Source organism: Globicephala melas, chromosome 12 (assembly GCF_963455315.2).
Source record: "Globicephala melas chromosome 12, mGloMel1.2, whole genome shotgun sequence".
Taxonomy (NCBI): domain Eukaryota; kingdom Metazoa; phylum Chordata; class Mammalia; order Artiodactyla; family Delphinidae; genus Globicephala; species Globicephala melas.
Genome location: NC_083325.1, coordinates 52573652 through 52598700, shown reverse-complemented (window position 1 = coordinate 52598700; position 25049 = coordinate 52573652). Strand labels below are relative to the sequence as shown.

At 49.8% G+C, this 25049-nt stretch overlaps 1 protein-coding gene across 2 annotated transcripts in view; it reads left to right on the top strand.

The window, feature by feature from the left end:
• Positions 1 to 25049, top strand: part of EPAS1 (endothelial PAS domain protein 1) — an 88750-nt gene that overhangs the window by 33566 nt on the left and 30135 nt on the right. The window contains exons 2-3 of one of the 2 annotated variants that reach the window (XM_030857763.3): positions 15850 to 16040; positions 24705 to 24856. In XM_030857763.3, the coding sequence (XP_030713623.1) occupies positions 15850 to 16040; positions 24705 to 24856 (343 nt within the window). Of the gene's footprint in view, positions 1 to 15849; positions 16041 to 18660; positions 18786 to 24704; positions 24857 to 25049 lie in introns of those variants that run through there. The other variant, XM_070046819.1, reaches the window with a different exon arrangement.

Genomic DNA, 25049 nt, shown 5'->3' with positions numbered 1-25049 from the left:
CACACCTCTTTATTAACCCACTTTCTACCCAGAAAGCAGCAAAGCATTATAACTCTGCAATCCTAATCCCACTGCTGGGGGGTCACGGCTGGTTTAGCCTTCATCCAGCTCGCCGTGTGTATCTGAAAGAGCTAGACGAAATTGTTATCGTTGGGGTAAGATGCAGTGCCAGCCTCTGTCATACATAAGCGGCTTGAAATTTTGCCTCTGCCCTCAGAGAAGATCCTTGAGATGAGGAATACTAAGGTGACGCTACCTTGCAGCTAAGTGAAACAGCTCAGTTCTCCAGGCGTTCAGGGCAGGGGTGAGAGGGGGAGATCAACGTGGGCTGGGTAGTGTGATCAGGAAAACCTCTGATGGTGGTGGGCCTATGTTGGTTCTGAAAGTATAGGGTTTGGAATGTAGGAAAGGAAGGATCACATTTCAGATGGGAAAAAAATAGCTGGGTGGCAGGTGGGGAGCTGAGTTATGGGTGGTGGTGCAGAGTGTTGTCTGGCTGGAGCAGGGGGTGTGCTGCAGACGTGTGGCAACTAGGGTTGGAAAGCAAAGCCGGGGCTGGTAGACCTTGAGGGGCATCTAGAGCTTGAACTTCATCGTGAGGGTAGTAGGGAGCCACTCCTCTTTTTTCAATAGGGGGATGACATGCTGAAATGGTTCGGGGGGAAAGGGGGCTGCGCTGGTGTGCTGTTCCTCTCTCTGAGGTCTGATTGGAAGTGTATTCTTCTTGATTAGTGGTCAAGGAGGTGAGGGGCAAGGGGAAACAGCTAGGGGACGGGGGCTAAAGTCTGAAAATAAATGCAACACCCCTGGAGCCAGAGGAGGCATGCCCCCTTGGTCCAGTTTTGTTTTCATCCCATGGGTAGCGTTTGAGTTACTATTCAGCAAGAATGCCTTGCTGACGTCTCTGCAGGCTGAGCCGACGCTCCAGCTTGTGGTGGCCCAAGGGTTGCTGCCATATTTAGAGCTCTTAACAAAGGGACTTGTTTCCCCTGGCTTTTCTCCCAAGGAAGAGGGGTTCTCACATTCGCTGTCCCATGTGGCAAAAACACAGCCAGCAGAAGAGGGATCCAGGCTGGGTTCTGTGCTGCCCACCACCTGGTACCTCAGCCGCTAACTAGTCAGTGGGGTAGGCAGTTACCGGATCATCCGCTTTAGTTCCCAGTTCTCTTGTTGTTGACAGCCCTCCTCTGTGCCTGGCATCTTGTGGTCACTCAGCCATGTGTGTTGAGTGAAGGCATTCTCCCCACCCTGACTTTTCCCATCTTGCACCCTCCCCTCCAGCCCGTCTCTTGAACACCAGCACCCCTGCTCACTCCCCAGCAGTGTCTTTGTTCTCATTCCTCCTGCCCTCGTGATTGCCCCCCCGTAACTGCCCCTCCTTCGAATGCCCCCTCCGGTGCCGCGTTCCCCCCATGTTGTCCAGCCTTGCAGACTCTCTCTGCTCAAACTCCCGTGGCATCCACTGACCACTGGGCCAGGCCTTTGGGACTTGACTCTTCACTTCTCTGCAAGCGCCCTGAGGTCAGGAGTGGTCGTTCCATCTTTCGCTCTATTGCTCACAGCCCCAGCACATGAAAAGAGATTCACAAATATTTGTTGAATGAGTGGAGAGAAAAAGCTATTGCTGGGGGAAAAAAAGCCACAACCCTGTTTCCCAGATTGCTCAATATTATCATTTGAGAGCACGATAGTAATACGGGGAAGACTTTTTGGCATTTCCCATGGTTTTTGATGACTTCTCTACCAAAAAATGGAGTGTAGCTTGTTAAATGTGTGTGAACATCTCACTTCACATCGTAGTATGACAGGGCAGAAATGGGACAAAGCAAAGGCTTGACCTGTGACCATATAAACAGGCTGAAAATTGTGGTTCTAAAGGAGAGAAAGGGTCTCTGAGTTCTCTCTGGGTTCCTTTCTCTCTCCTTTTATTTTGCCTTTGCTCACTTTCTTCATTCTGTAGACAGGGAGGCTAGAAGGGGTTATGGGATGGGGGGAGGAATGAGAGAGCCCGTTCAGATCCCACCCTTCTCTTGCTGTTTTGAAATGCTCTGAATACCCGGCACCAGAAGTTCTGGCATCCAATTGGGATTAGTAAGGCAGATCCTATGGGTGTTTCACTATTAACATATGATCAGGCATCAGTCCTGATGAAAAGACTAAACAAATGTTGTTTCCTTTGAAATTAAAGTGTCTAAAATGAAGAAGAGAGAACTGACCCTTAAAATCATGTTCAGTACTTGAGAAGAGTTCCCTCTGACAACTGTCTATTCCAGTTTTGGCTTTTTAAGTTTTTTTCAGCCAGAATGTCTGACGACACTGCCAGGGGAATTGCTGCCCCCTCCTTCCTGGATATACCCAGCGCTGGCCCCTGAGGCAGCCCAGTTCTGTTTTCTCATGACACAGTGATTATTTTTGGCACTGCACATATTTTCTCTAATGTTATTACTCCCCCCCCGCCCCCCCACCCCCAGCCCTTGGTTGCCTTTTGAGGAGCAATTGTTTGGGCAACTCGGTGTAAAGCAGGGAGTTAATTTTACTTCCGTGTGGTGTGGGGGGGAGGGAGTGGGAGACAGGAGGCCTTCTGCTTTGCCTCCTCTGCAGCACCCCGGCCCCCATGAGGGTGCCAGCGCAGGGGTCCTGTCCCCCTCACCCCCGGCTCATGAAAGAGCCTGCTTTCACCAGGCTCTGGACTCACCATTCATCCTCTCTGCCGACAAGATTTGAGGGGCTATCTCGAGGTGACGCTGGGGGCTGCACCTCAGGGACGGCATCTTAATGACTTGACTTGGCGGGCGTTAGAACAGCCCCATTCAGAGTGAGTTCACTCCCTGTGCAGTTGGCTCACTCGGCCTCTGTCCATAGATGTTCTCTTGTTCACGCTGCGTGAGGAAATGGAGATTTCCAAGTGGGAAGCAGACTTCCCAGCGCTTTAACTCTTCCCTGAAGGGGAGAGGAGCTGCAGAGAACGAAACACAGTCTCAGCTGACCCAGCTGCAGCTCCCGGCAGAGGAGCAAGGCTTTTATCTAATGTCTCCAGGGCTGGGGATGGAGGCCAAGGCACCAGGGATCACATTTTCTTTCCTCCCGGAGAGGGAAAGGAGAAGAGCAAAGGGCACACTTGAATTGTCCTTACAGTCAAGCAGCAAATATTTACTTAGTTTGTCTGCCCTGGTCCAAGGTCCCATGAAGGATGCATAGAAGTAGAAGATGTGTGTCTGTGCCCCACCCACCAAGGCACCAAGGTCCTCACAGTCTAGTTATAGCAGCAGGAGGTTTGCATAGAAAAGCCAGCAAGACCTTTTAATGAGGGCCAGTGAGAAATTTGGGCAGGAAGCCCCTTGGAGAAGGGAGTGAAGGTGGCCAGGGAAGTGGCTGGGGGAAGTAGGGCTGGAACTGGCCCCAAGGCATGGAGTTTTAAGAGATAAGAAGGGATGAGATGATAGCGGTGGGGAAGATGTGAAGGGAGAGAGGGGCACCAAAGTAGGGCTTAGTGAAATCCCATAAAGAAATATAAAAAGTAAGATGCTTCCTGGCAGAAGAGGAGACCTGCCTTGTTAGACTTTGGGTGGCTGTGGATGGGTAAGGACAGCATCCGAGTAGCACTGACCCAGCCAGACGCTGGTATCTCCCTCATGTCCTTGGTCTCCAGATCTCATGTGTCCCCGGGTCTCTTTCTATTTAAACTGTGGACACAGACCAGTAGAATCAGCATCATCTAGGAGCTTGTTAGAAATGCAGAACCTGAGGCCCCAGCCCAGACCTACTAAGTCAGAAACTGCATTGTAACAGGATCCTGGGGTGATTCGTGGGAGGAGTCAAGTTTGAGAAGTTCTAGACTGTGTGACCCCACTGGCAACTGTCAGCAGCGCTAGTTCAGACCCCAACTTTGATTCAAAGAGCTGGGGAAACACACACACACAAACATCTTTGAGTGTCTCTGAACTACGGCTCTTCCCAGATGGAAATCCTTTTTTCTAATTAGGAATTGGATTAGAATTTTTATGTCTTCCATTGTTTATTTGGTTTTTTTTGTAATTAATTAATTTATTTTTTGGCTGCATTGGGTCTTTGTTGCTGTGTGCGGGCTTCTCATTGTGGTGGCTTCTCTTGTTGTGGAGCACAGGCTCTAGGTGCACGGGCTTCAGTACTTGTGGCAGGCAGGCTCAGTAGTCGTGGCTTATGGACTCTAGAGCGCAGGCTCAGTAGTTGTGGAGCACGGGCTTAGTTGCTCCGCGGCACGTGGGATCTTCCCGGACCAGGGCTTGAACCCGTGTCCCCTGCATTGGCAGGCAGATTCTTAACCACTGAGCCACAAGAGAAGTACTAGATTTTTATGAATGATCTAGAACAGCAAGCGACTTTGAAGAGTTCACAGAACAGAAATCATTTAAGTGGTTTTTATCTAATGTCTCCAGTTTGTACCACTTTGTACTAATTGTGCTTTAGAGGACTCCAGAAGAACAGATAATGGGGTCCTTTCCCTCCAGAATAGGTGGTCTAGTTAGGGGGACAAAAGCTACAGAAGTGAAGTGAGTGGAGAACAACACAGGGCCGGATGGTGCAGCCCAGAGTCTCTGAACTGGGATGCGGAGAGGTCAGCGCAGGTGAGGCCTTCCTGGAGAAAATGGGCGGTGGGAGGTCCTGGAAGATGAGTGCAGTTAGGTCTAGGGATGAAGAGTGTGTCCTCCAGGAAAGGTGTGGCGAGGGGAAGAGCAGGCGCTAGGTGTCAGCCCCCAAGGGGATGGTAAGCTGCTCCCCGCTCCCTCTAGAGAAAGTGCTTGCCTCATGCCGGGAAATCCATTTTACATCTGGGGCAGGGCACTTTTTTCTTTATCCTTCTGTGCAATTTCTTTGTCAGTTCTCTTAGCGGAAGGCAGTGTTGTAGGAACAGGTTGGCTGCATAGGCAGAATGGCTTGAGCCAAACCATAGACTGTGCTGTTGGAAGCTTGTGGGATCCAGAGGAAGTAGGCTGCTGATGGCTAGAAGCCTTAAGGAAAACCCTAAATCAGATCGGGTACCAGCTTGGGTGTGGGGAAACAGCCTCACGTCCAAGGAAGCGGTACTAAGGAAAAGAGTCTATAGCGAGAGTGAAACCTGTAACCTGTGGTGTCTGTAGATGCTGAGAACAACCTGTAACCTGTGGTGTCTGTAGGTGCTGAGAGCAAAGTAGGAATGTTTTTCCTTTGTGAGACAGACATCTCCAAGCAGAGACAAATGATCCCGCTGGGCCTGGTTTGTCATTGTGGGTCTGACCTAGAACAAGAGGGTGACCAGGATGTCCCCTCTGCTGCTTCCCAGACCAAGAGCTCATCAAATTAAGTATCCGTAGAGGGTTTCACCCCCGATACACCCGGCTCAGCTAAACCTTGTGAACCTGCGAGAGGGATCTGCTTATGGGCATTTTGGGGAAGGTTGCCTGATTGCCATCAAGAGTATAGGATTTAGGGTCAAATGGCAGGTTTGAGTGCTCGCTCCATCACTGGGCGACACCAGGCATGTCACTAACATGTCCTTGGAGTCTGTTTCGTCATGTGTGAAATGGGGATGATACACTCCTTCCTCCCCAGATTGTTTCAGGATTAAGTCAGAGGCAGTGTGGTGAGAGTCCTTTATCCAACGACAAGCGCTGCGTGTGGTTCTTTCTTAGCTGTAGCAGCAGCAGCCCTTCGGCTTGCTGAGGTTAATTAGTCCCTCAGCTGGAGTCTGCACAGTGGAGGAGTTCGGGCAGTAGCAGCATCAGAGGCTGGAGAGGACAGTGGGGAGCCAGGCAAATGCTCCTCGTGGACGCACGCCTTCCTCCCGTCTTCATGGGGAGTCTTCTCTATCAGTGCACTAGACGTGCTGAGATCGGGGTAGGTGGAAAGAAAACCTTATTTTTACACTGGGGCATGAGGTCCTGCTGACCCACAAGAGTGGCCATCTTCGCAGAACTGGATTCTCCAGGTTCAGTACAGTTGGTCCTCTTTCTTCAGACGTTTTAACCTGGACACTGCATGAGGGGAAGAGGAAGCCCGAGAGAGCCGGTCAGAGGGCAGGGAACGTTGCTGAGACAGTGCGCACACCCCGCTTTTCCTTCCCCGGGTATCTCCCTCTGCAGCACTTCCTCTGGGGCTCCACATTCAGTAATGGTGGCCATGATCCTGAAGATGCTGTTACCAAATTCGTCTCCTCAGCTTTCAGAGGCGATCACGGTGAGGAAGCCATGGGGAGCTGGCGGCAAGCCGGATATGTCATCTTGTGTTATAAAAATAAATTAAAAAGCAACACCTGATACAGAGGTAGTTATCATTAGTGTTACTTATAACAGCTGGAAATTAGAAATCATTTCTGAACATCTGTCGAGCGCATTGTGATCCACCCATACAATATGATATTGCTGGCTGTTAGGAATATTTCTAAAGAGTTCTGTGAAATGCGATAAAATGTTAAGTAACAAGCATAAATCCAGTGAGAGCTCAGTTCTTTTCTTTATACCTTTCTGTATTTTCAAAATTGCCTGCACTAAATATGCATTACCCTTATTCCACCAAAGCCTTTTTAAAAAGTGATACCTTAAACTAGGTTATGAGATGGTAATGCATAATGAAGGTCTATTTCCAATTGTGTGACACAGCTAGTGCTGCTTGCCAATGGGCTCTCTGTTCACATGTCCTTGAAAAAGTCAGAGCTCAGGGGTTTGGTTCCAGCTCCACACATTCCCATTACCTTTCTGAGCCTCAGTTTTCCTCATCTCTAAAATGGGAATAACGGTGCCCGCTCTTTGTATCTTACTGGGCGAGATTTACAGATTAACATATAAAGTGCTTTATAAGGTGTAATGAGTGATACAAATGTAAGGCCGTATTCCTCACTAATATGTTGAATAGAGAACCCCGCTAAGGTTTGGGCTTGGTGAAGCTCAGCATAGACACAGATCGTCACTGTCACTCCTGTGCATGCACGCTTTTCCCAGCTGGGCTGGAGACTGCACATGTCCTCAGATGACGTAAGGAGCTGGGTCATCTGGAGCCCCAGATGGGCTATACCTATGGGGCTGCTTGGTAATTGGGTCTGCTGCTCTCTTCCCCAAGGCTGCCTGGGGCCTAGAAGGCCACCAGATAAGCATCTCCAGTGGGCCCCGAGCAGATTTGACCATTAGAGGGCCATGTTGGGTGGGCCCCAGACATTACTGTCAGCTCTGAATGCAGTCCAGGCCCTGTCTTCGGGGGCACAGACCACCAGAGTGGGTCAGGGAGCTGGGGGCTTAGCCCCAGGGGAGGGGAGGTGGGGAGGTTGAGAAATGAGACACTTCCCAGGATTCCTCCTTCAGGGCAGGGCTGAGTGAAAATACCTGTTCCTGTTTTAGCCACTCCAGCCCTGACCTCTTCCTTGTATCCCTTCTTTTAGGGCTTTTGATACACTAGTCTGGAGTATTAGTCTTATCTCTCAGTTGGGCTGTGCTCTCTTTCAGCGCAGAGACCAGGCCTCTCACAGAGGCATGCGTCTTGAAGTGTATTGATGCCTTTCTCCCTTGTGGAGTTCTGTCTGATCTGCCCAGTTTCTCCTGAATTTGCTAATGTAATTTCTTCCATTTTGACTGGCTAACTTTGATGCCCTTTCCTCTCCTATATAATACATAATCTATATAATAGATTCCCTTACGCATCACTACTGTCTTCAGCAAACATCAGAATATCCCAGAAAGTTGGCCAACACCACCGTCTTTTACAATATTTTGCCACTCCTTTGGAATTGCCTTCAGAGCCAAAGACCATTCTTTTCAGTACTTTCAATTGTGGCAAGGCCTTATCTTTGAGGGCATATTTTATTCTTTCAAACAACTGAGACCCATCCACAGCCAAGTCTGGTGGCTACACAGGATAATGTCATTTGGGGTTTAAAAGGATGTATGTTGTATGTTCGGGCTTCCCTGGTGGCGCAGTGGTTGAGAGTCCGCCTGCCGATGCAGGGGACACGGGTTCGCGCCCCGGTCCGGGAAGATCCCACATGCCGCGCAGCGGCTGGGCCCGTGAACCATGGCCGCTGAGCCTGAGCGTCTGGAGCCTGCGCTCCGCAACGGGAGAGGCCACAACAGTGAGAGGCCCGCGTACCGCAAAAAAAAAAAAGTATGTTCTATGAAGTATTATGATTGATTTTCTTGTGTGACTCTGAGGTTCTTTCTAAAGGACCTCCCAAAATACTTAGAGCAGTGGCCATTTCACCAGAATAAAGTTTGTACCTTCTCCCGAGGTGGCTATTTTGAGGGGCTGTTGCCTTTTATGTGGCCTCGCTTCAAGTCTGTCTCCTTATTTTCACCTCCTTCTTTCTGTCAGTCATAGCCTCTGGGACAGTGATGGCCACATGAGCTCCTAGATAAATAACTGTTTGGTTTATGATGGTGACTCCAAATTAGCTGAGTGTGGCCACAGTGCATGGTAGGGGGAGAGATGTGGTTAGGTTTAAGAAGTAGATCAGGGTTTCAGTCCTCCAAAGACAGGTGATCACAGGCTCAGAAACCTTTTACTAAGCCCTCCAGGTGATTCTTCTGCAGGCTAAAGTTGAGATCCATTGCTCTGCAAAATTGGAACCAATGCCACTGCATTGGTCAGATGAGAATCTGACCAATGAGATGAGGATGAGATGAGGATCAGATGAGAATGTTTATGAACTGCACCTAGCCCCAGTGATCAGTAAATATCAGTTTCCTTTTCCTTCCACCAACAAAACAAAACAAAACAAAACAACACACACAAAAACAGCCTTTTTATTTTAAAGCTGACTGCTTTGCAACAGTGGTCCCCAGCCCTGGCTGCACAGGAGAATCACATGGGAAGCTTCAAAACCCCTTAACAGGCTGCACCACAGGCCTATTAAACAGGACTCTCTGGGGGTAGGTGTAGAACCCAGGCATCAGTTTTTTGAGGCTTCTCTAATGATGGCTGTGAGCAGCCAGGATTGAGAAGCACCGGCTTTGGTTCTGCTCTAATTTATTTATTTAAATTTATTTATTTTATTTATTTATTTTTGACTGTGTTGGGTCTTTGTTGCTACGCGCAGGCTTTCTCTAGTTGCGGCGAGCCGGGGCTACTCCTCCTTGCGGTGTGTGGGCTTCTCTTTGCAGTGGCTTCTCTTGTTGCAGAGCACGGGCTCTAGGCATGCGGGCTTCAGTAGTTGTGGCTTGTGGGCTCTAGAGCACAGGCTCAGTAGTTGTGGCGCACGGGCTTAGTTGCTCCCCGGCATGTGGGATCTTCCCAGACCAGGGCTCGAATCTGCGTCCCCTGCATTGGCAGGTGGATTCTTAACCACTGCGCCGCCAGGGAAGTCCTGTTCTGTAATTTAATCCATGAAGCAATCAACCCCTAGGTGTAGGGCAGCCACTCGTCCTGATCTCTGGGACCTGAAGCTGGCACGTTCCTTCCTTCAGGCAGCCCTCGTGCAGCAGTGGCACAGCCTCAGTGAAGCGTCACAAAAGCCCCCTCCCCATTGCATTTGACCTTCATTTCATCCATTTACAGCCTTCTGCGAATTGGCACCAGCTTAGAATTTCACCACCAGCCAATAGACTGATCCAAGCTGGTTTAATTAGCTTCAGTCTTTCTCCTTAACCTGCTGAAATCCATTTGCTTCTAAGCCTTCGAACCTTATAGGGAACAGGTGTATTGTTTTGATACCCTGATGGCCCACAGGCGTTAGGCGTGGGAGCCCTAATCACGCTAAAGATCAGAAGACTATGGCTCATTAAGCAAGCAGCCCCGTTGGTGCGGTGGGTGACAGCTTGGGGGCCGCAAGCCAGGCTGACCAAGAGCTGATAATGGTTCCATTACTGACTTAAGTAGGGATCTCTAAGCCAGGCTTAGAGCAATAACCCCAAAGTTAAGGAGAACTTTTTAAGTTAATGAAGCTCTGGGCAAAGCGGTTTTTCCCTGGTTGAGTTACAGCATGTGCACGCTGAAGCTTTAGGACCGTCAGTTTTGTCTTAGCTTTTGATTGGCTGCCTGGTCCCTAAGTGGTTTTTTCCCTTAGTTGGGATCAAGTGTTTCAGAATTTGAGTTGTTTGTTTTTTTAAGATGTTGGGGGTAGGAGTTTTTATTAATTAATTTATTTATTTTTGCTGTGTAGGGTCTTCGTTTCCGTGTGAGGGCTTTCTCTAGTTGCGGCAAGCGGGGGCCACTCTTCATCGCGGCAGAATTTGAGTTTTTAACTTGGGGAGAATACGTATAAATTTGTGTATATGAAATGTCCCCCCCAAATGAGAGAAACCGCTTGTCCTCCACCTGTAGCTTGGAGAGAGACATTCGTGCAGGCTGGGCCTGCAGCTTTTTTATGGAGCAGTGTAGAGGCACCTCGGATGGCACCGCACCACACGCCCAGCCGTGCGTGATGCAGGCTGCGTCCTGCACCGATTCCCCTTCTTCCTACTCACACTCCATTTGAGCTCGGGTATTGGCTCTTAATCCTACACCTAAGGTTCCAGGTCTTTTTCCGAGGTGAGTGGGTGCTCACCTAAGGGCAGCATCTCCCCCCTACCCCACCATGGAGTCTTTACGTCACTGTATCTTTTCCAAATCGTCACCCTTCTCGTCTTCCCGTAGTGTACATGGACATCCAGTTGGTGGGAAGGTATCTAACACAGCCTGGCCCATGTTGAAGGTAGACAATAGATAGCAGTTTCCTTGCTGCCAGGGGAGAACCTTTGATCTTGGACCCAGAAGAACTAGGTTTGAGACAATGTCTTTTAGCAAGTCACTCTACCTCTCGAAATCTCCACTTCTTCATCTATTAAATGGGGATAGGAGTTTCTCTCTCTCAGGCGTTTTGTGAGACTCACATGAGATAAAGTGTAAAAAATGGGCTTTCTGCACCCCTCAGACACTGTAAGGTATTGCCACTTGTCCTTCTAGGATCAGCTGGACTCCTGCCTCACTGGGTAGCCTGCCCTGACCTTGTTTGCTGACATCAGCTTGTTTCTTATCTTAACCACCTATCGTGCTTATTGCCTGTGTTTATTTCTCTGGTTCATGGGCATGTTTCAACTTGTTGGCTCCCCAAACAGACTGCGTACTCCTCGAGAACAAGGAATGTGCACCTCCACAAGGTCCGGAACGGAGCTCAGTAAACACTTCTGGGTCCACGCGAGACACAGTCAGCCAGGGCCACATTCATGTGGTGTGTTCCGTATACGATGTTATTGTGCAGGAACCCCCTGTGGTCTCAGGAGGACCACCAAGAAAGACAGGAGCAGGGACTTTGTAGAAAGAGCAACTGGAATAAGAAATACATTTCTGAGTCTTTTCTGATGATCCGGAAAACTTAGATAAAATATCTTTTTACAAAAAAACCAGAGAATTCTAATGTGCCATGTCTAGAATTATCATTAAAAAAAAATTCTGGTCTATTGCAGTGAATTCTAACACCCATCTAGGGAGAGAAAATGAGGCACAATGAAGCCTCATTGACCTAAGAAGGGTCAGCTGCATGACCCAACAAACTAATCAAAATCAGCCTGACCGACAAATACACCTGCAGCCCTGAGACAGCGTTGACTTGGCAATGAGCAGCTGTAGGGCCAAAGTCTGACCGTGACTAATGCTCAGATTAGCCTGGCGGTGGGATCATTACTATCTGTCTTGAGGGTTTCATTGGTGGAGAGCTTTCTAGTACTTCCAACCCTTCTACCCTCATCTCGTTTGATCTTGACAAAGAAGACACAAGATGGCTCCCATTTCAGAGATGAGGCAGTCAGGGCCCCGAGAATGCATTTTCTTGTTCAACATCACATAGCTAGATGGTGTATGGCCAGCACGTTAAAACACCAGTCCTCCTAACTTCCCGTCCCCTGATCTGTTGGCTTGAGAGGCCCAACCTGGGGTAGATGGGGTGAGGAAGTCAACTGGGTGCATCAGCTAGGCCAAGGCAGGTCTCACCTTTACACTTAGCATTAATTATTCTTGTTCTTCCGTGTTGCTAATTCAATATGGCAGCATTACACATGTTTGTCTGTTCTTCCCAGAGTCAACGTTAGACAGATATCTCTGGGCTGTGTCAAGGTTAACTAGATAATCCAATTAAAGTCATGCTGGTCCCAGAGCACAACTGCAAAAACAAGGTAGCTAAAGTGGAGCTCAGACTTTTAAACCAAGAGACTGCATGTGATTCTCAACCTTTCTTTTTCTAAACGTTAAGATGTTGCTGTTTCTTTATTTCTTGCTAAAGCCACTACCTCCAACTGTTAAGCAGTAGAAAGAGTATGTATTGGCCTGAGAAGAGATGGCTTCTAGCCCTAGCTCTACCACTAATTAGCAGAACTGCGCTAAGTAAGTAACTTAACCTGGTCGGGCCTCAGTTTCCAGATCTGTGAAATGGGGACAACAGCAGTGCCTGCCTTGCCCATCTCATATGCAGGGGGTGAGGATGGAATTAGACAGGGAGCACCCACATGTCTCAGGACATCTAAGTGTCTGCCCACTGACTGTACAGGGAGCACCCACATGTCTCAGGACATCTAAGTGTCTGCTCACTGAGTGTACACCCTCCAAGAGCTTATGTAGGCACTTGCTTTGTGACCTTGAGAAGTTACGGATGATGTCTGAGCCTCAGTTCCCAGGTGTGTAAATGTGCTCACAATACCTACCACAATTGTGTTGTTAAGAGGATTATAATGAGGTAATATATGGAAGGTTCTCAGTGCAGCACCCGACACAAAAGTGGGTGTCAATAAACATTTGTGTGGCCAAGGGAATGTAGTAGGAGCCAAATCTCAAAGGCCATTGGCAGACAGAGCACCAACTCCAGACGGCCTTTTCCTTCCCTGGCTCTTCCTCTCTGTCTGCTCTTCCACTTCAAAGAAGGGGCAATGGCAAAGGGAAGCGCTGTGCATGCAGACACTGATGTAAATGTCACATCGATGTAAATGTGCTGGTATCTCTTTCACCCAGGAGGCCTTCTCTAGGGACCCCTAATGGCTGGTCATGTGTTGATGATGCTTCTGTTGGGGAGCACGACGGTTGTGCTGGAGAGTGGAATCCAGTGTCCTAAAGACGCTGGCTCTCATGACACGCAGGTGTGATGGGTACAGTTGTAGCATCCTGTCCCCTTCCCACCCTCCCTTCCTGGGCCAGGATGCGTGCAAACCTCGAACAGAACAACTGTTTTCGCTCCACAATCAGAGGTCGGGATTAAAATGCAAATGAGAGGGACTAGTATACAAACTGCCACTACAGGCTGGAGGAAGAGCAGGGTGATCCTAAGGGCAGGTTCTGAAGGCGTGGGGTGCAGGGACGAGAGTTCTGAGAGCTGGAAGTCAGGGGCAGAGGAGGAAACGTGCATTGGGTGAAGGAAACAGAAAAGGGAGATAGGACAAGAAAAGCAATTTCACTCGTTTCACAATTTTTCTGAAGGTTCTTCCTGACCATTAACAGCTGTTGGAGTTTCCTCCTGCAGTCTGAGTCTATGAGGCTTGATCCATCCAAGGAGCTGGTTGTTTTGTTTTTCTAAAATGAAGCATGTGGTAAAGTCAAAACAGTGCCTCTGCCCCACATCTTGGCGGTTTGAGAGGCGGCGTGTCAACATTCCGGGAATCCCAAAATACTGAATTTTCAGTCCAGATAACAGGCTGTACAGCCAAACAAAAGGAGAAGCAGCCCCTGATTTTGGAAGTCTCAGGAGAGAGGATAGACAGAGCAAGCTGGAGCCGGTTGGGTGAGGCCTTGAGAGCCGTGAACTGCATTGGACACCTTTTTAAAAAAATAAAGACAAACTTGTTTATTAAACAAGAAATACAGGTTTTTTTTTTTTTTTATAGAAACATAAGAAAATACAGAGAAGCACTAAGAAAAAAATTCCTCCTAACCTCACTGACCTGACACTGTAACATTTTTGAGCCTAGGGAGGCAAGACATCATTGATGGAGAGGAGCCTGGATTCCGGGGCCCAGCTGCCCGGTGCAAAGCCCCACTTCCCCATTTACCTGCGCAGAGGCTGCAGGTGAATTAACAGCAGTCTCCCCATATCCACAGTTTCACTTTCTATGGTTTCAGTTCCCCACAGTCAACCCCAGTCTGAATATATTAAATGGAAAATTCTAGAAATAGGCAATTCATAGGTTTTAAGTCTCATGCCATTCTGAATAACATGATGAAGTGTCCCACCATCCCATTCAGGACATGAATCATCCCTTTGTCCAGCGTATTTGTGCTATATACGCTACCTGCCCATTAAGTATAGGAAAAAACATAGTACAGGTAGGGTTCGGTAGTATCTACGGGGTCAGGCAATCCCCTGGGAGGCTTGGAATGAGTCCCCCGTGGATAAAGGGGGACGACTGTACTTAGTCTCTATGGACCTGTTTCCTCATCTGTAAATTAGGGGTAATAATAACAACTACTTCCAAGGGTAGTTGTGAGAATTAAAGAAGCCAGTGCAGTAGTGCTTAAGACAGTCCCTGGAACACAGTAAGTACCATATACGTGATAGCTGTAAGAATAACAGTTATTAGTATAGGAAGTGTTATGTATAATACATTGCCATGAAAATAGGATTATACTGTACTCTTTTGTAACATTTTTACTCTCACGATGATCTTTTCATGAATATATTTGTTATTGATGTTAGCTAACATTGACTGCTTACCATGGGGATAGGCCTGGCACTAAAGACTTTACAGAAGTTGGGGGCTTCCCTGGCGGCACAGTGGTTAAGAATCCGCCTGCCAACGCGGGGGGCATGGCCTCGAGCCCTGGTCTGGGAAGATCCCACATGCCGCGGTGTAACTAAACCCATGCACCACAACTACCGAGCCTGTGCTCTAGAGCCCGCAAGCCACAACTGCTGAGCCTGCGTGCCACAACTACTGAAGCCCACGCACCTAGAGCCCGTGCTCCACCAACAAGAGAAGCCACCGCGATGAGAAGCCCGTGCAACGCAACGAAGAGTAGCCCCCGCTCGCCGCAACTAGAGAAAGCCCGTGAACAGCAACGAAGACCCAACGCAGCCAAAAATAAAATAAATGAAAAATAAATAAATTTATCTTAAAAAAAAGATTTTACAGAAGTTATCATATTCAATCCTCACATTAACTCTGTGGGGCAAGTACTGTATTACCACTTTACAGATGAGAAAACTGAGACTAATCAGGTTAAATAATATAAACATACAGAGCTGGTGAGTGGCCCTCTGTCCTGCAAGGAGAAGGAAAATGAGGCCTGCTGGTAGCCTGTCCTGGCAGGATTAAAGAGGAATCGTGTTTGTGCTCAGTCCTTTTTAAATTAACCCTCAGCAGGTGTGCACGTTGGGACATCAGACTGACGGGTGTCTGGCTGACTGTTCTTGGACTCTAGTGGCATTTTCGATTTTTACGGTGGAAATCACTCTCTGATACGAAATGGGATCTAAGGTCCCGTACTGGGCTTCATTGTCTCTGAGAGCATTTTATCCAGAAGCAGATCTTCATCTTGTTCTCCAGAGGCTTTGACACAGCCATCTGGGCCACTGGCCACAGCTTCCTCACACTTCCCTCTCCGTCCCTGGGCATTCACCTCAGTCCCCAGATAGCCCTGGACCAGGTCCCAGGCATTGCCAGTGGATTGATTCAATCAGCAAGGCTTTGTTCAAACCCCACCCACGTGAAGCCCTGTTGTGGACTCCATGGCGCGCAGGAGGGGAAGGCGGCCGAGAAGACACGAGACGCGTGAAGGCAGAACTGACAGTACAGAGCTGACTCTCTGCGGCTCAGGTGACTGGCGTGAGCCCGCGTCAGCTCATCGCGAGGGTCCGGCCGTGCCGTGGGTGGGGAGTCCCGGGGATGTCGTGACCAGGGGTGTGATGGGATGACAAGTGACGTGCTAGAGACTAACCCCTGCCTCTCGATGTAGGAGTAGCTCGGAGAGGAGGAAGGAGAAGTCCCGAGATGCTGCCAGGTGCCGGCGGAGCAAGGAGACGGAGGTCTTCTACGAGCTGGCCCACGAGCTGCCCCTGCCTCACAGCGTGAGCTCCCACCTGGACAAGGCCTCCATCATGCGGCTGGCCATCAGCTTCCTGCGTACACACAAGCTCCTGTCCTCAGGTGAGGCTGCGGGCCCCCGGGCTCCTTCCCCACGTGCCCTCGCACGCAGGAGGTGCCACTGGGCCAGAGTTGGAAGGCCACTGGCACAGAGGGAAGGTCTTCCTCCCCAGGAACGCGCACTCTGCAGACCTCCCACCAATAGAAACGCCGTCATTGGCTCTTCGTTCTCTTTCGTTGAACATCTTTCCAGCAGTGGCCTTTGCAGTGAGTACAGCCACGGGCTGAAGAGCAAGGGCAGGACCAGGGGAGTGCTTGGAAGCTGAGGGGACAGAGAGGGCTGCGAGGATGAGGGCAGCTTTTGCTGGCTCCCCAGTTCCCGTGCTCTGGCTGTCAGACCCACACTCCAGTCGAGGGTGAGTGAATCCTTAGGAAGCATCTTAGTGCTTATCCGCGGCCACTTTCTCCAGAGCGGAGGTGCGCCCATAGGACCTTTCCCTCTTACTAGTCAGGATGCCAGGCAAAGTATGCAGTGTCTCTGCTCTTAGTTTCCTCATCTGTTAAAAGGGGTTAAAATACTTACTGCATGGGGTGTCTTTAAGCATTAACTGAGAGAAAGTCTGTAAAGCACCAGACCCAGCCACGCTACTCACTGGGGAGCCCCTGACAGGTAACAGTCTCCCCTCAGAACCAACTAATTCTCACCTCCCCTGATAATCTCTGCAAGTCTCAAGTTCACAAAACTTTTTTTATCCCCTTAGAGCTCACCTTCTTCAAAATACCATTTCCCGTTAGTCCTGACCAGAAAGAGGTGGCCTGGGGATTCTACCAGTGTCAGGTCTGATGCGACAGTCCCCTCTAGTCTGCCAGTTTCTTAACAAAACCAGGCAGCGGGCAGTGCCCCTCCGCACCCCACCTGGCCGTGGCACTGCAGGTGGCAGCATCCAAGGTGCTGAGTGGAGGAGGAGGGGCAAGGGAAGGTCCTCTCGTGCTGGCTTTTCAGTGTTCCCGAGTGAGCCGTGTGCCTCGGAGTGGGGTTGACTCTGCCATCCTGTTATGAAGTGGCTATTCTGGGAAAGAAACCCAGAGCAGAGGGAATCTAGTGTGAGGCGGGGAGGCCAGACTGGCATGTGCTATTCCGGGCCCTGGAGCACAGGAAGGATATGGGGGGAAGACTTTCAGAAAGTAGGACAACAGCTCATGGATCCAAGGGTTGGAGGGCTAACCCTGGACTGCAAATCTGAAGAGTCTCGAGAAAGAGCAGACAGGAGGGAGAGAACCCAGGGCAGAGACTGGCTCTATAAATACTTTGAAAGAAACAGGGCAAGGCCATGGCAGACTTGTCACCCTAGATGCTACAGGAAGAGGGAACTATGGGCTGAAGTATAAGAAAGGCTTGGACATGCCATCGCAGGACACGTGTGTACTTTTTTCCTTTAAAGAAGTTCGTCCTCCAGGACAGGTGAGGGCAGTGTCCGGTAGTGTTGGAATCATCTTTACATCTGCACAGAGTAGGGAGTGGAGGACTTTATGACTAAACGGAGACCCCTTCCCCACACCCAGAAGCATCTCAACTTCCCTGTTACAATACTTGGGATTCCCCTCTTAGACGCTGATTTCTTTGGGTTTGTCGCTGCTTCCTTCCACCACCACCCACCCTGTTCCTCCACCAGCAGGGAGCCCCGAAAGGAGTAATACATTAATCCTGGGACATCTCTCTGATTGAATTTGGACTTGTAGGGTGTTTCTCCTCATTTCACAGATGATGAAAAGTGAGGCACAGCAAAGTTAAGGTTGCTCCAAGCCACACATTTAGCGCCTGGAGTTCAAGTCCTTTTGAATCCATGGGAAGAGAGACATGGAGGGCAGGAGCATTCTGCAAACCTGGCCAGGCGGAGATGTCGATGAGGGCTGAGGACTGGGGGAAGGGGAGGGTTCTCCCTTGGAGGAGGAACCAAAGTTAAACAGAGGCACCAGGGGCTGGCCCTGAGCATTGGGGTCTGCAGGAGGTCCTCACACACTCAGTGACTGTTTCTACCCTTGCTCTTGGTGCACGGCCTTGGTTTCCGAGCTCTCCCATGCATAACCGTCCCCCTCAGTGGTTCAGGGTTGGCTTAGACAGGACACATATTGGAGGCTCTGAGCACATCTGCCTGCATGTGTGCTGGCGTGAACCCCCTGTGTGCCAGATATGCCCAGGGAGATAGGACCAGAGTGGCCACAGCGAGACATCAACGCATCCCCTCCCAGGGCGGTTGCAAGTGTGGAAGCAAAGTGCCTGTGCTCTGGCTGGGCTTGGCCCTGGACTGACCAGAGCCCTCAGCGTGTCAGCTCTGGTCCTCTCAGTCCCGAGGAAAGAAATTACAGAAAAGGATAAAAAGTGTCCACATTTGGCCATCTGGTCTGGGCGTCCTTGAAGGAGCAGTTCTCATAAAACATGCATCAGCTGGGGGAGGAGGAGGTGGATGGCTTTCTGTGCCTTCTCTTCCAGGCCGCTGCCACACATTCTTTAGACCAATTGTTGTTATTGTTTTTAGGAATTGTATGCGAGACAGGATCTTGTTCTTTTTCAATCACATTTTGCTTCTTCAAAACATGCAATGCAGCGAAAAGGAGTACAGGATTTGTGGACAGTTGGACCTGCCCTGGAACCTCAGTCGGGCTGCCTTCCTTCTCTGCAGCCTTGTGAAAACCTCTTGACTACCTTTGAGCTTTACTTTCTCATCCGCACAAAGAGGATACCAGTACTTACCGTGGACATTGGATATGAAAGCCCTTTTCCTCTTGCCTGCCACATGTGGGCTCTCAGTAAGTTATAGCTTAAGAGATAAAACTTACTATGAACAAGCAAACTGATTTATAATAAGAGTAGTCTTCTGGGAAAAATGATGTAAATGAAAACCCAGTGTAAACCCTTACTGTCCTCTTACCACCTTCTAGCAATTTCTAGCAAAATGCAGAGTTGCCAAGCTTCCCCAAGTCAAAACAAACCACAGACCCATTCTTGAAGCGTTTCTAACAAAGGTGAGCGCCGATGTTGGCTCACTTTATGATAGGAAATAGCTGATTGCATACCTCAGAGTTCAAAAGGCTAAAAAGGACCAAGTTTTGCTTTAGAAAAGCTTCTTCTTTACTTAGTAACACGTTTCCCTTTGATTTTCACAGTAGGCTGTTCTGTGTGGGAATGTTGGAGAGGAAACCTCAATGCTGAGAAATTCAGGCTGGGAGTCTGGGCGGCCGATTGAGATTTGTATCACAGGAAGCAAACTGAAACAATAGCTTTATGATATTAGCTTCCACGCTGGGCTGAGAACAGAACACACTCTGACGGGAACATCAGTGGAAATACCACTTGATTGTCTTAAATCCTCTTTCAAGAGGAGCTCCGCAAACTGTAACCAGATGAGGTTCACTCCTGCTTTCAGAGAGCCTTAAACAGTGGTAGCTATGCAGAGCTGGCTTTTCACTATAAAATTGATTTTTGGCTTCCCCCATACTCGTAGGAGGTAAAATCAAATTCATTTTACATGAGAGCTAGAGGTCAGTGTGCAGCAAGCTTTCTAAGACAAATGTCAGGTTTATTATTAATTCACTGGCATTTGCTTAGTGAAGACATCAGTCTTAACAAGAGATTATGATTTCCTCGTCTCTGGACTACTAAGGGGAAGACATTAAAATGTGGGACAAGTGATTTTAGTTTTTTGCCGTGACCTTTTCATGCAGGAGAGAGTGAGACCAGAGGGAAAATTGTGGAGGCAGATATGGTTTCTGGTGCCCTCTTAGGTCCCCCCGTTCGGACTTCTTTTCCCAGGCTTTCACCTCTACTTTTTTTTTTTTTTTTTCCTGTCTCACCCCCTTGCCCCGCTCACCTTTCAAACCAAGGCCTTTTTCTGTCCTGTTTGGTGAAGAGCTGAGAGGCTGATTCATGCCAGAATGTTAATGGCTGAGAGCAGCTAATCGTACAATCTCTTCTAGAGATGCTTTGTTCAGATCATTCCCTTAACTTAAACCGAAAAACTCTGGTCAGTCAGCAGGTATGTACTGACCCCAGCCCAGCACAACATCTTATGAAGGGTAACACAGAGAAGTGAGATAGGATAGTAAGTTATGCACAGTATAAAGGAATGAATTTCTAATGGTGGACTTTCAAAGCCCTTTGGGAGGCCTGCAAGGTCAGATAAAACACAGTGCCTTCTGCCAAAGATGTGAGGGTAGCCCAAGCCTACTACCAGGCAATGGTGGAGTTTAAAGGTGGGGCTAATGACCCAGTAAGTGATTCAAAAATAGTTTCCTCGGGCTTCCCTGGTGGCGCAGTGGTTGAGAGTCCGCCTGCCGATGCAGGAGACACGGGTTCGTGCCCCGGTCCGGGAAGATCCCACGTGCCGCGGAGCGGCTGGGCCCGTGAGCCATGGCCGCTGAGCCTGCGCGTCTGGAGCCTGTGCTCCACAGCGGGAGAGGCCACAACAGTGAGAGGCCCGCGTACCGCAAAAAAAAAAAAAAAAAAAAGTTTCCTCATGGCTTGACTGGGTCTGCTTTTGCAGTCAGCACACCCAGGGCTGGGTGTAGTTGTGGGTCTGTGGGCCGGAGGGAAGAATCGGTGTAAAAGGAAAGCCCTTTCGTTGCTAACTACCCGGTGACACATCTGCACAGCACATCTGCACCAGGAGGATCACATCAGGGTGGTTTGAGGACCAGTCAAAACACTCCTGGGACTTCCCAGACTAGGAACAGAGGTAAAATAACCCTGGTGGAATAAAAATGCACCCTGACCAGCAGCCCTGGGACGATCTGGTCCCAGAGGCCCGGTCAGGAGCGTTTGCCCTGCCACCTGCCCGCTCGCCCCAGACGCCCAGCTCCTGCTGCCCCTCGGGTCCCGTCCCCCCTCCACCCCCCGCGTGGTGCTGCCTGAAGGAAATGCGCGGTGCTCCGGAAAAAGTGCTCCGAAACCTCAGCCCGCGCATATCCTGGCTGTGGGGAGTCATCAAAGCCTGTTTACCGGGGCTATTTTTAGCATTAAAGAACCGTGTTGTGCTCCTGGGCCCAGCATGCTGCATCTCTGCGGAGCGCCTCTGATCTGCATGAGCCACCTCTCTGCTTTGGGGTCAGACCCTGAAGGGTCCTGGGAAGCAAGTAACTGAGACCTGGAGCCCGAGGCAATTTAAGGACCCTGCCGAGGGTTTGTGGAGCGCCTACCGTGGGTTCCTCTTTATTCGGCACCGGCGGTCTCTTCTGGATTGTTGCGCAGCCTTACGGCGGTTCATCTTTCTCGTCCCCACCAGTCTGTGGATTCCTTGAGGGAAAGGATGCTCTTACACCCGACTTTCCCCAGGACAGGCCTGAGCATCTAGTAAGCGTCACTTGTCGACAGATGACCTGACTGCTTCGTGCCCAGCATGGGGCAGACGTGTAGCAGGAGCGCAGTAACTGCATAGTGAATGAAGGAATTTTCTGTGTGCTTAGCACTGAGTCAGAGATCAATGATCCCATCAGAAGATGTGATGCTCCCGAGAAAGGGCAGAGCAGAAGGCAGAGCCGTCTTCAGCCGGATGATGTGCCTGAGCCTCCGGCCCCTCGGGTGAAGGGCTGCATCCGGCCCCGCAGTTTCCACCCTCAGCTCCAAGCTGTCAGCACGCTGGCCAGGTTCCTTCCGAAGCCCCCAGGAGTATAGGCAGGTGCTGCGGCAGCAAAGCCTCCCACAGACGAAAGAGGCCTTGCTGTCCCAGGGTTCCTGGGGGCCGGCCTGCTGGCTTCCTGGCCCCCCAGCCCTGGTGACTTCAGTTCCAAGATGTTCTGTTTCCATTCGTGGGCCCTGTGCACCCCTCTCCCTCCGTCCTGGAGGCCAGCTGCTACAGCCAATTTCGCCACCTCCTGGAAGCAAGTGTACTGGGCACAGATGGAAACCAGTTTGACTGTGTCGGAACTGTTAAAAAACAGGAAATTTTAAGCAGAACTATTTCCTCTGGGCCTAGTTAACCCAAATAGGGTTGTCTTGGGATTACTCCAGATTTTGAAGTCAGTGTTGCCACTGAGATCAAAGACATTGAAGAGAAGAAAATCTCAATAGGCCAGAAATCACAGGGCTGGCCTCTGCTGTCTGGAGAAGGTGCTCACCTCTCTGGTGTGATTTTTAACAGTGCTGAAAACCTCTCCTCACCCATCCCCCAAATAGGTCACCACCTGCCAAACTTGGTTTTCCCGGCATTAGGGTCGCTCGTAGGACCTTGAGTTAAGGCAGTGATTCTCCACCTGTGGTCTTAGGGCCACCAGCATCCACATCTCATGAGAACTTGTTAGAAAAGCACATTCTCAGCCCCCAGCCTGAGACCTACCGACTCAGGAACTCTGGGCAGGGGGCACATCCAGGGTGGCTCCATGACTCTGTGTGGCCTGTGCGGTCCCGCACAGAAGGGGCCTGGGCATGGTTTAATGTTTCAACAAGAGGCCCCACATTCTTACTTTGCCCTGGGCTTGGAAATCCTTGTTTTAGCAAGTTTTCTTGGTGGTTCCGGTGCACACTCCAATTTGAAAGCACTGAGTCAAGTCATGGTCTCTCCTGCAGCCCTTGTTTAAATATAGGTGTTAACCCAGAGCACGAACATTGACCAAGGCACCACCCACACCTGGAACTTTGGTTCACTATCATCAGTTCAGTTAACCAGTTAGATGGCAGGCGCCCGAAGCAGGGATCAAGTGTGGGTATGTGTGTGGTAAAAAGGCCATTCTCAGACAGTCTCCCCTCCCATAGGCTAGCCACCTGAATCAGGTTATGAAGAGGAAAGAATGTCCCTCATTCCATTCTACCATTTTAGCAAAACAGGGAAGTCACTAGGCCAGTACTCACTCTGTATGGCCCAACTCTTGGCTCTAAAGGCTGGCCTGTCCCTGGGCAGCATGAGTGACCTCGGCACATTCACCGACCCTGTGTCCTGAAGGTGGATGGTCCACAGTGGTGCCACTGAGGCCCCTTGGTAGGAACATCTTCTAATTTGGATCTGTTCTTCTTGAGGAATAACAGCATACGGCCCAGAGCTTAAATTTAGGAGCTCAAGGGAAAAGAGAAAAGAGAACCAAATAAATCCAGTGCCCTTCCAGAAAGGCCCTTGAACCTCATTTCACAGCATCCATGTGTCCCTTGCCAAGTGGCCCGTAAATGCATTGCATTTTGCATTCCCTAGAGCAGTCTCAGCTTGAAAGACTCCTTTTTTTCAGTTAAGCGAATGTTAACGTTTGTAAGTGACAAATTATTCTCTAATCCTCTTGTTCTGTAAATTAAGGGAGGCATACTGGGCTTGATGTTTGTACTGGATGAATACAAATTTTTATAAGTGAATGTATATTTGGAGTTAAATAATGAGCTAGGAGAAGCAGGGCTGAAATAAAGTCTGTGGTCTGAGCCATAACAGCCAAGGGTCTGGGGCCTGAGAGCTGTATTTGCTGGGACAAGAGCTGAGTCTGCCTTTTGCACATAGCAGAGGTATACTTCATAGGCCAGGGTTCCTCAGCGCTTGGCTGGGGAGTGGACGCCTTCCCAGGTTGCCCCTAGCAACCACCTCTGCAGCCTGCCACCAGCACAGCAGCAGCCTGGTCTGAGATGCCACTGCTCCAGGCCACTGGACCCACGTCGTGAGGCCAGTCGATAAGTCTAGGAAATGGACCCTCCTCTTCAGCCAGGTGGACCTGTTCTCCGTCCCTGGAGGGAGCTTTCTCCAGGCTCTGCCACCTCCATGCTTTCCAGCGTCGGCCCAACCCACTAGGCCCAGAAAGCCCTCCTTTCATTTCACAGGGTGAGATCCCTGTTTTTCACGCGTGTCTTCAAATGCCCTTCTTTAAACAGTTGTCTCTGACCACCCCAAAGCGACCCCCTCTTCCTATGAACCCTTCAGCACTTACTGTCTGTATGCCTGTTGGGTGCCCAATTCTGTCCACCTGAAGTTTTTACTTAATTTGTGTCTCTGTGTGCCACGCAGCCCCCATCCAGGTTTTGAGCAATCTGAAGGCAGTGACAGTGTCATAGAGGGGCAGAAGGGAGACAGAATCATGATAGTTGGTACGTTTTAGGCATTTTACATACGTATTTAATCCTTACAACTCAAAGGGATGGGAATTATTATCTCTATTTAGCTGATGAGGAAACTAATATTCAAAAAGGTTGTTACTTACGCAGAGTCATAATAGCCTAACGGGAGGAATAGTCCAAAGCCTATGCATGGTTACGAGTGTGGCTTCTGTCTTCAGCTGCCTGAGTCCACTAGCTACAACCTCTATAACCTTGGGCAGATGACTTAACCTCTCCAGGCCTCATCTGTAAGATGAGACAAAAAAACAGTACTTGCCCCACAGGTGTCTTGAAGATTATATAGCATGCTCAGTGCAGTACCTGATATGCTGTCCTTGTTCAGCATCCATTAGGGAAAATTATTGGGCTGACTACTCCTGTAACTGCCTTTGCCTCTGTGACCACGACTGCTGCCACTGCCACTGGTACCACAAGTATGCGGCCACAACAGCCGTACTGCCCGCAAAGCTCCTGTCAGGGTGTCCTCTGTGCAGTGGGTTCATCAGATGCCTGCTGCTTGAGCCTGTGGTGGACACTTGGATGGTTGGCAGTGTGCGTTTCCAGAAAAATCCACGTAATGCCTTTGAGCCATCCCTGGCAGACATCCGTCCATGCCAGTCACATCTGCTTTAACACACTGATGCAAGCCGTCCAACCCTGTCTCTTTCCAGTTTGCTCTGAAAGTGAGCCTGAAGCTGAGGCTGACCAGCAGATGGACAACTTGTACCTGAAAGCCTTGGAGGGCTTCATTGCCGTCGTGACCCAAGATGGTGACATGATCTTTCTGTCAGAAAACATCAGCAAGTTCATGGGGCTCACACAGGTGACACCCTCCTCTGGCTCTTTCAGAAAGGGGGGGAAAGCGTTTCCACTTGGGGGTAGAAATTAGCGAAGGTTCTGATCACCTCCCTCCTGACCTCTCCTTGCATATGCCCACCCTGCTTCTCTCTGACTTCAAGCCTCAAACCTCAGGAACACACTGAGAACCCCTGGCATTGGGCTTAGCATTGCTGATG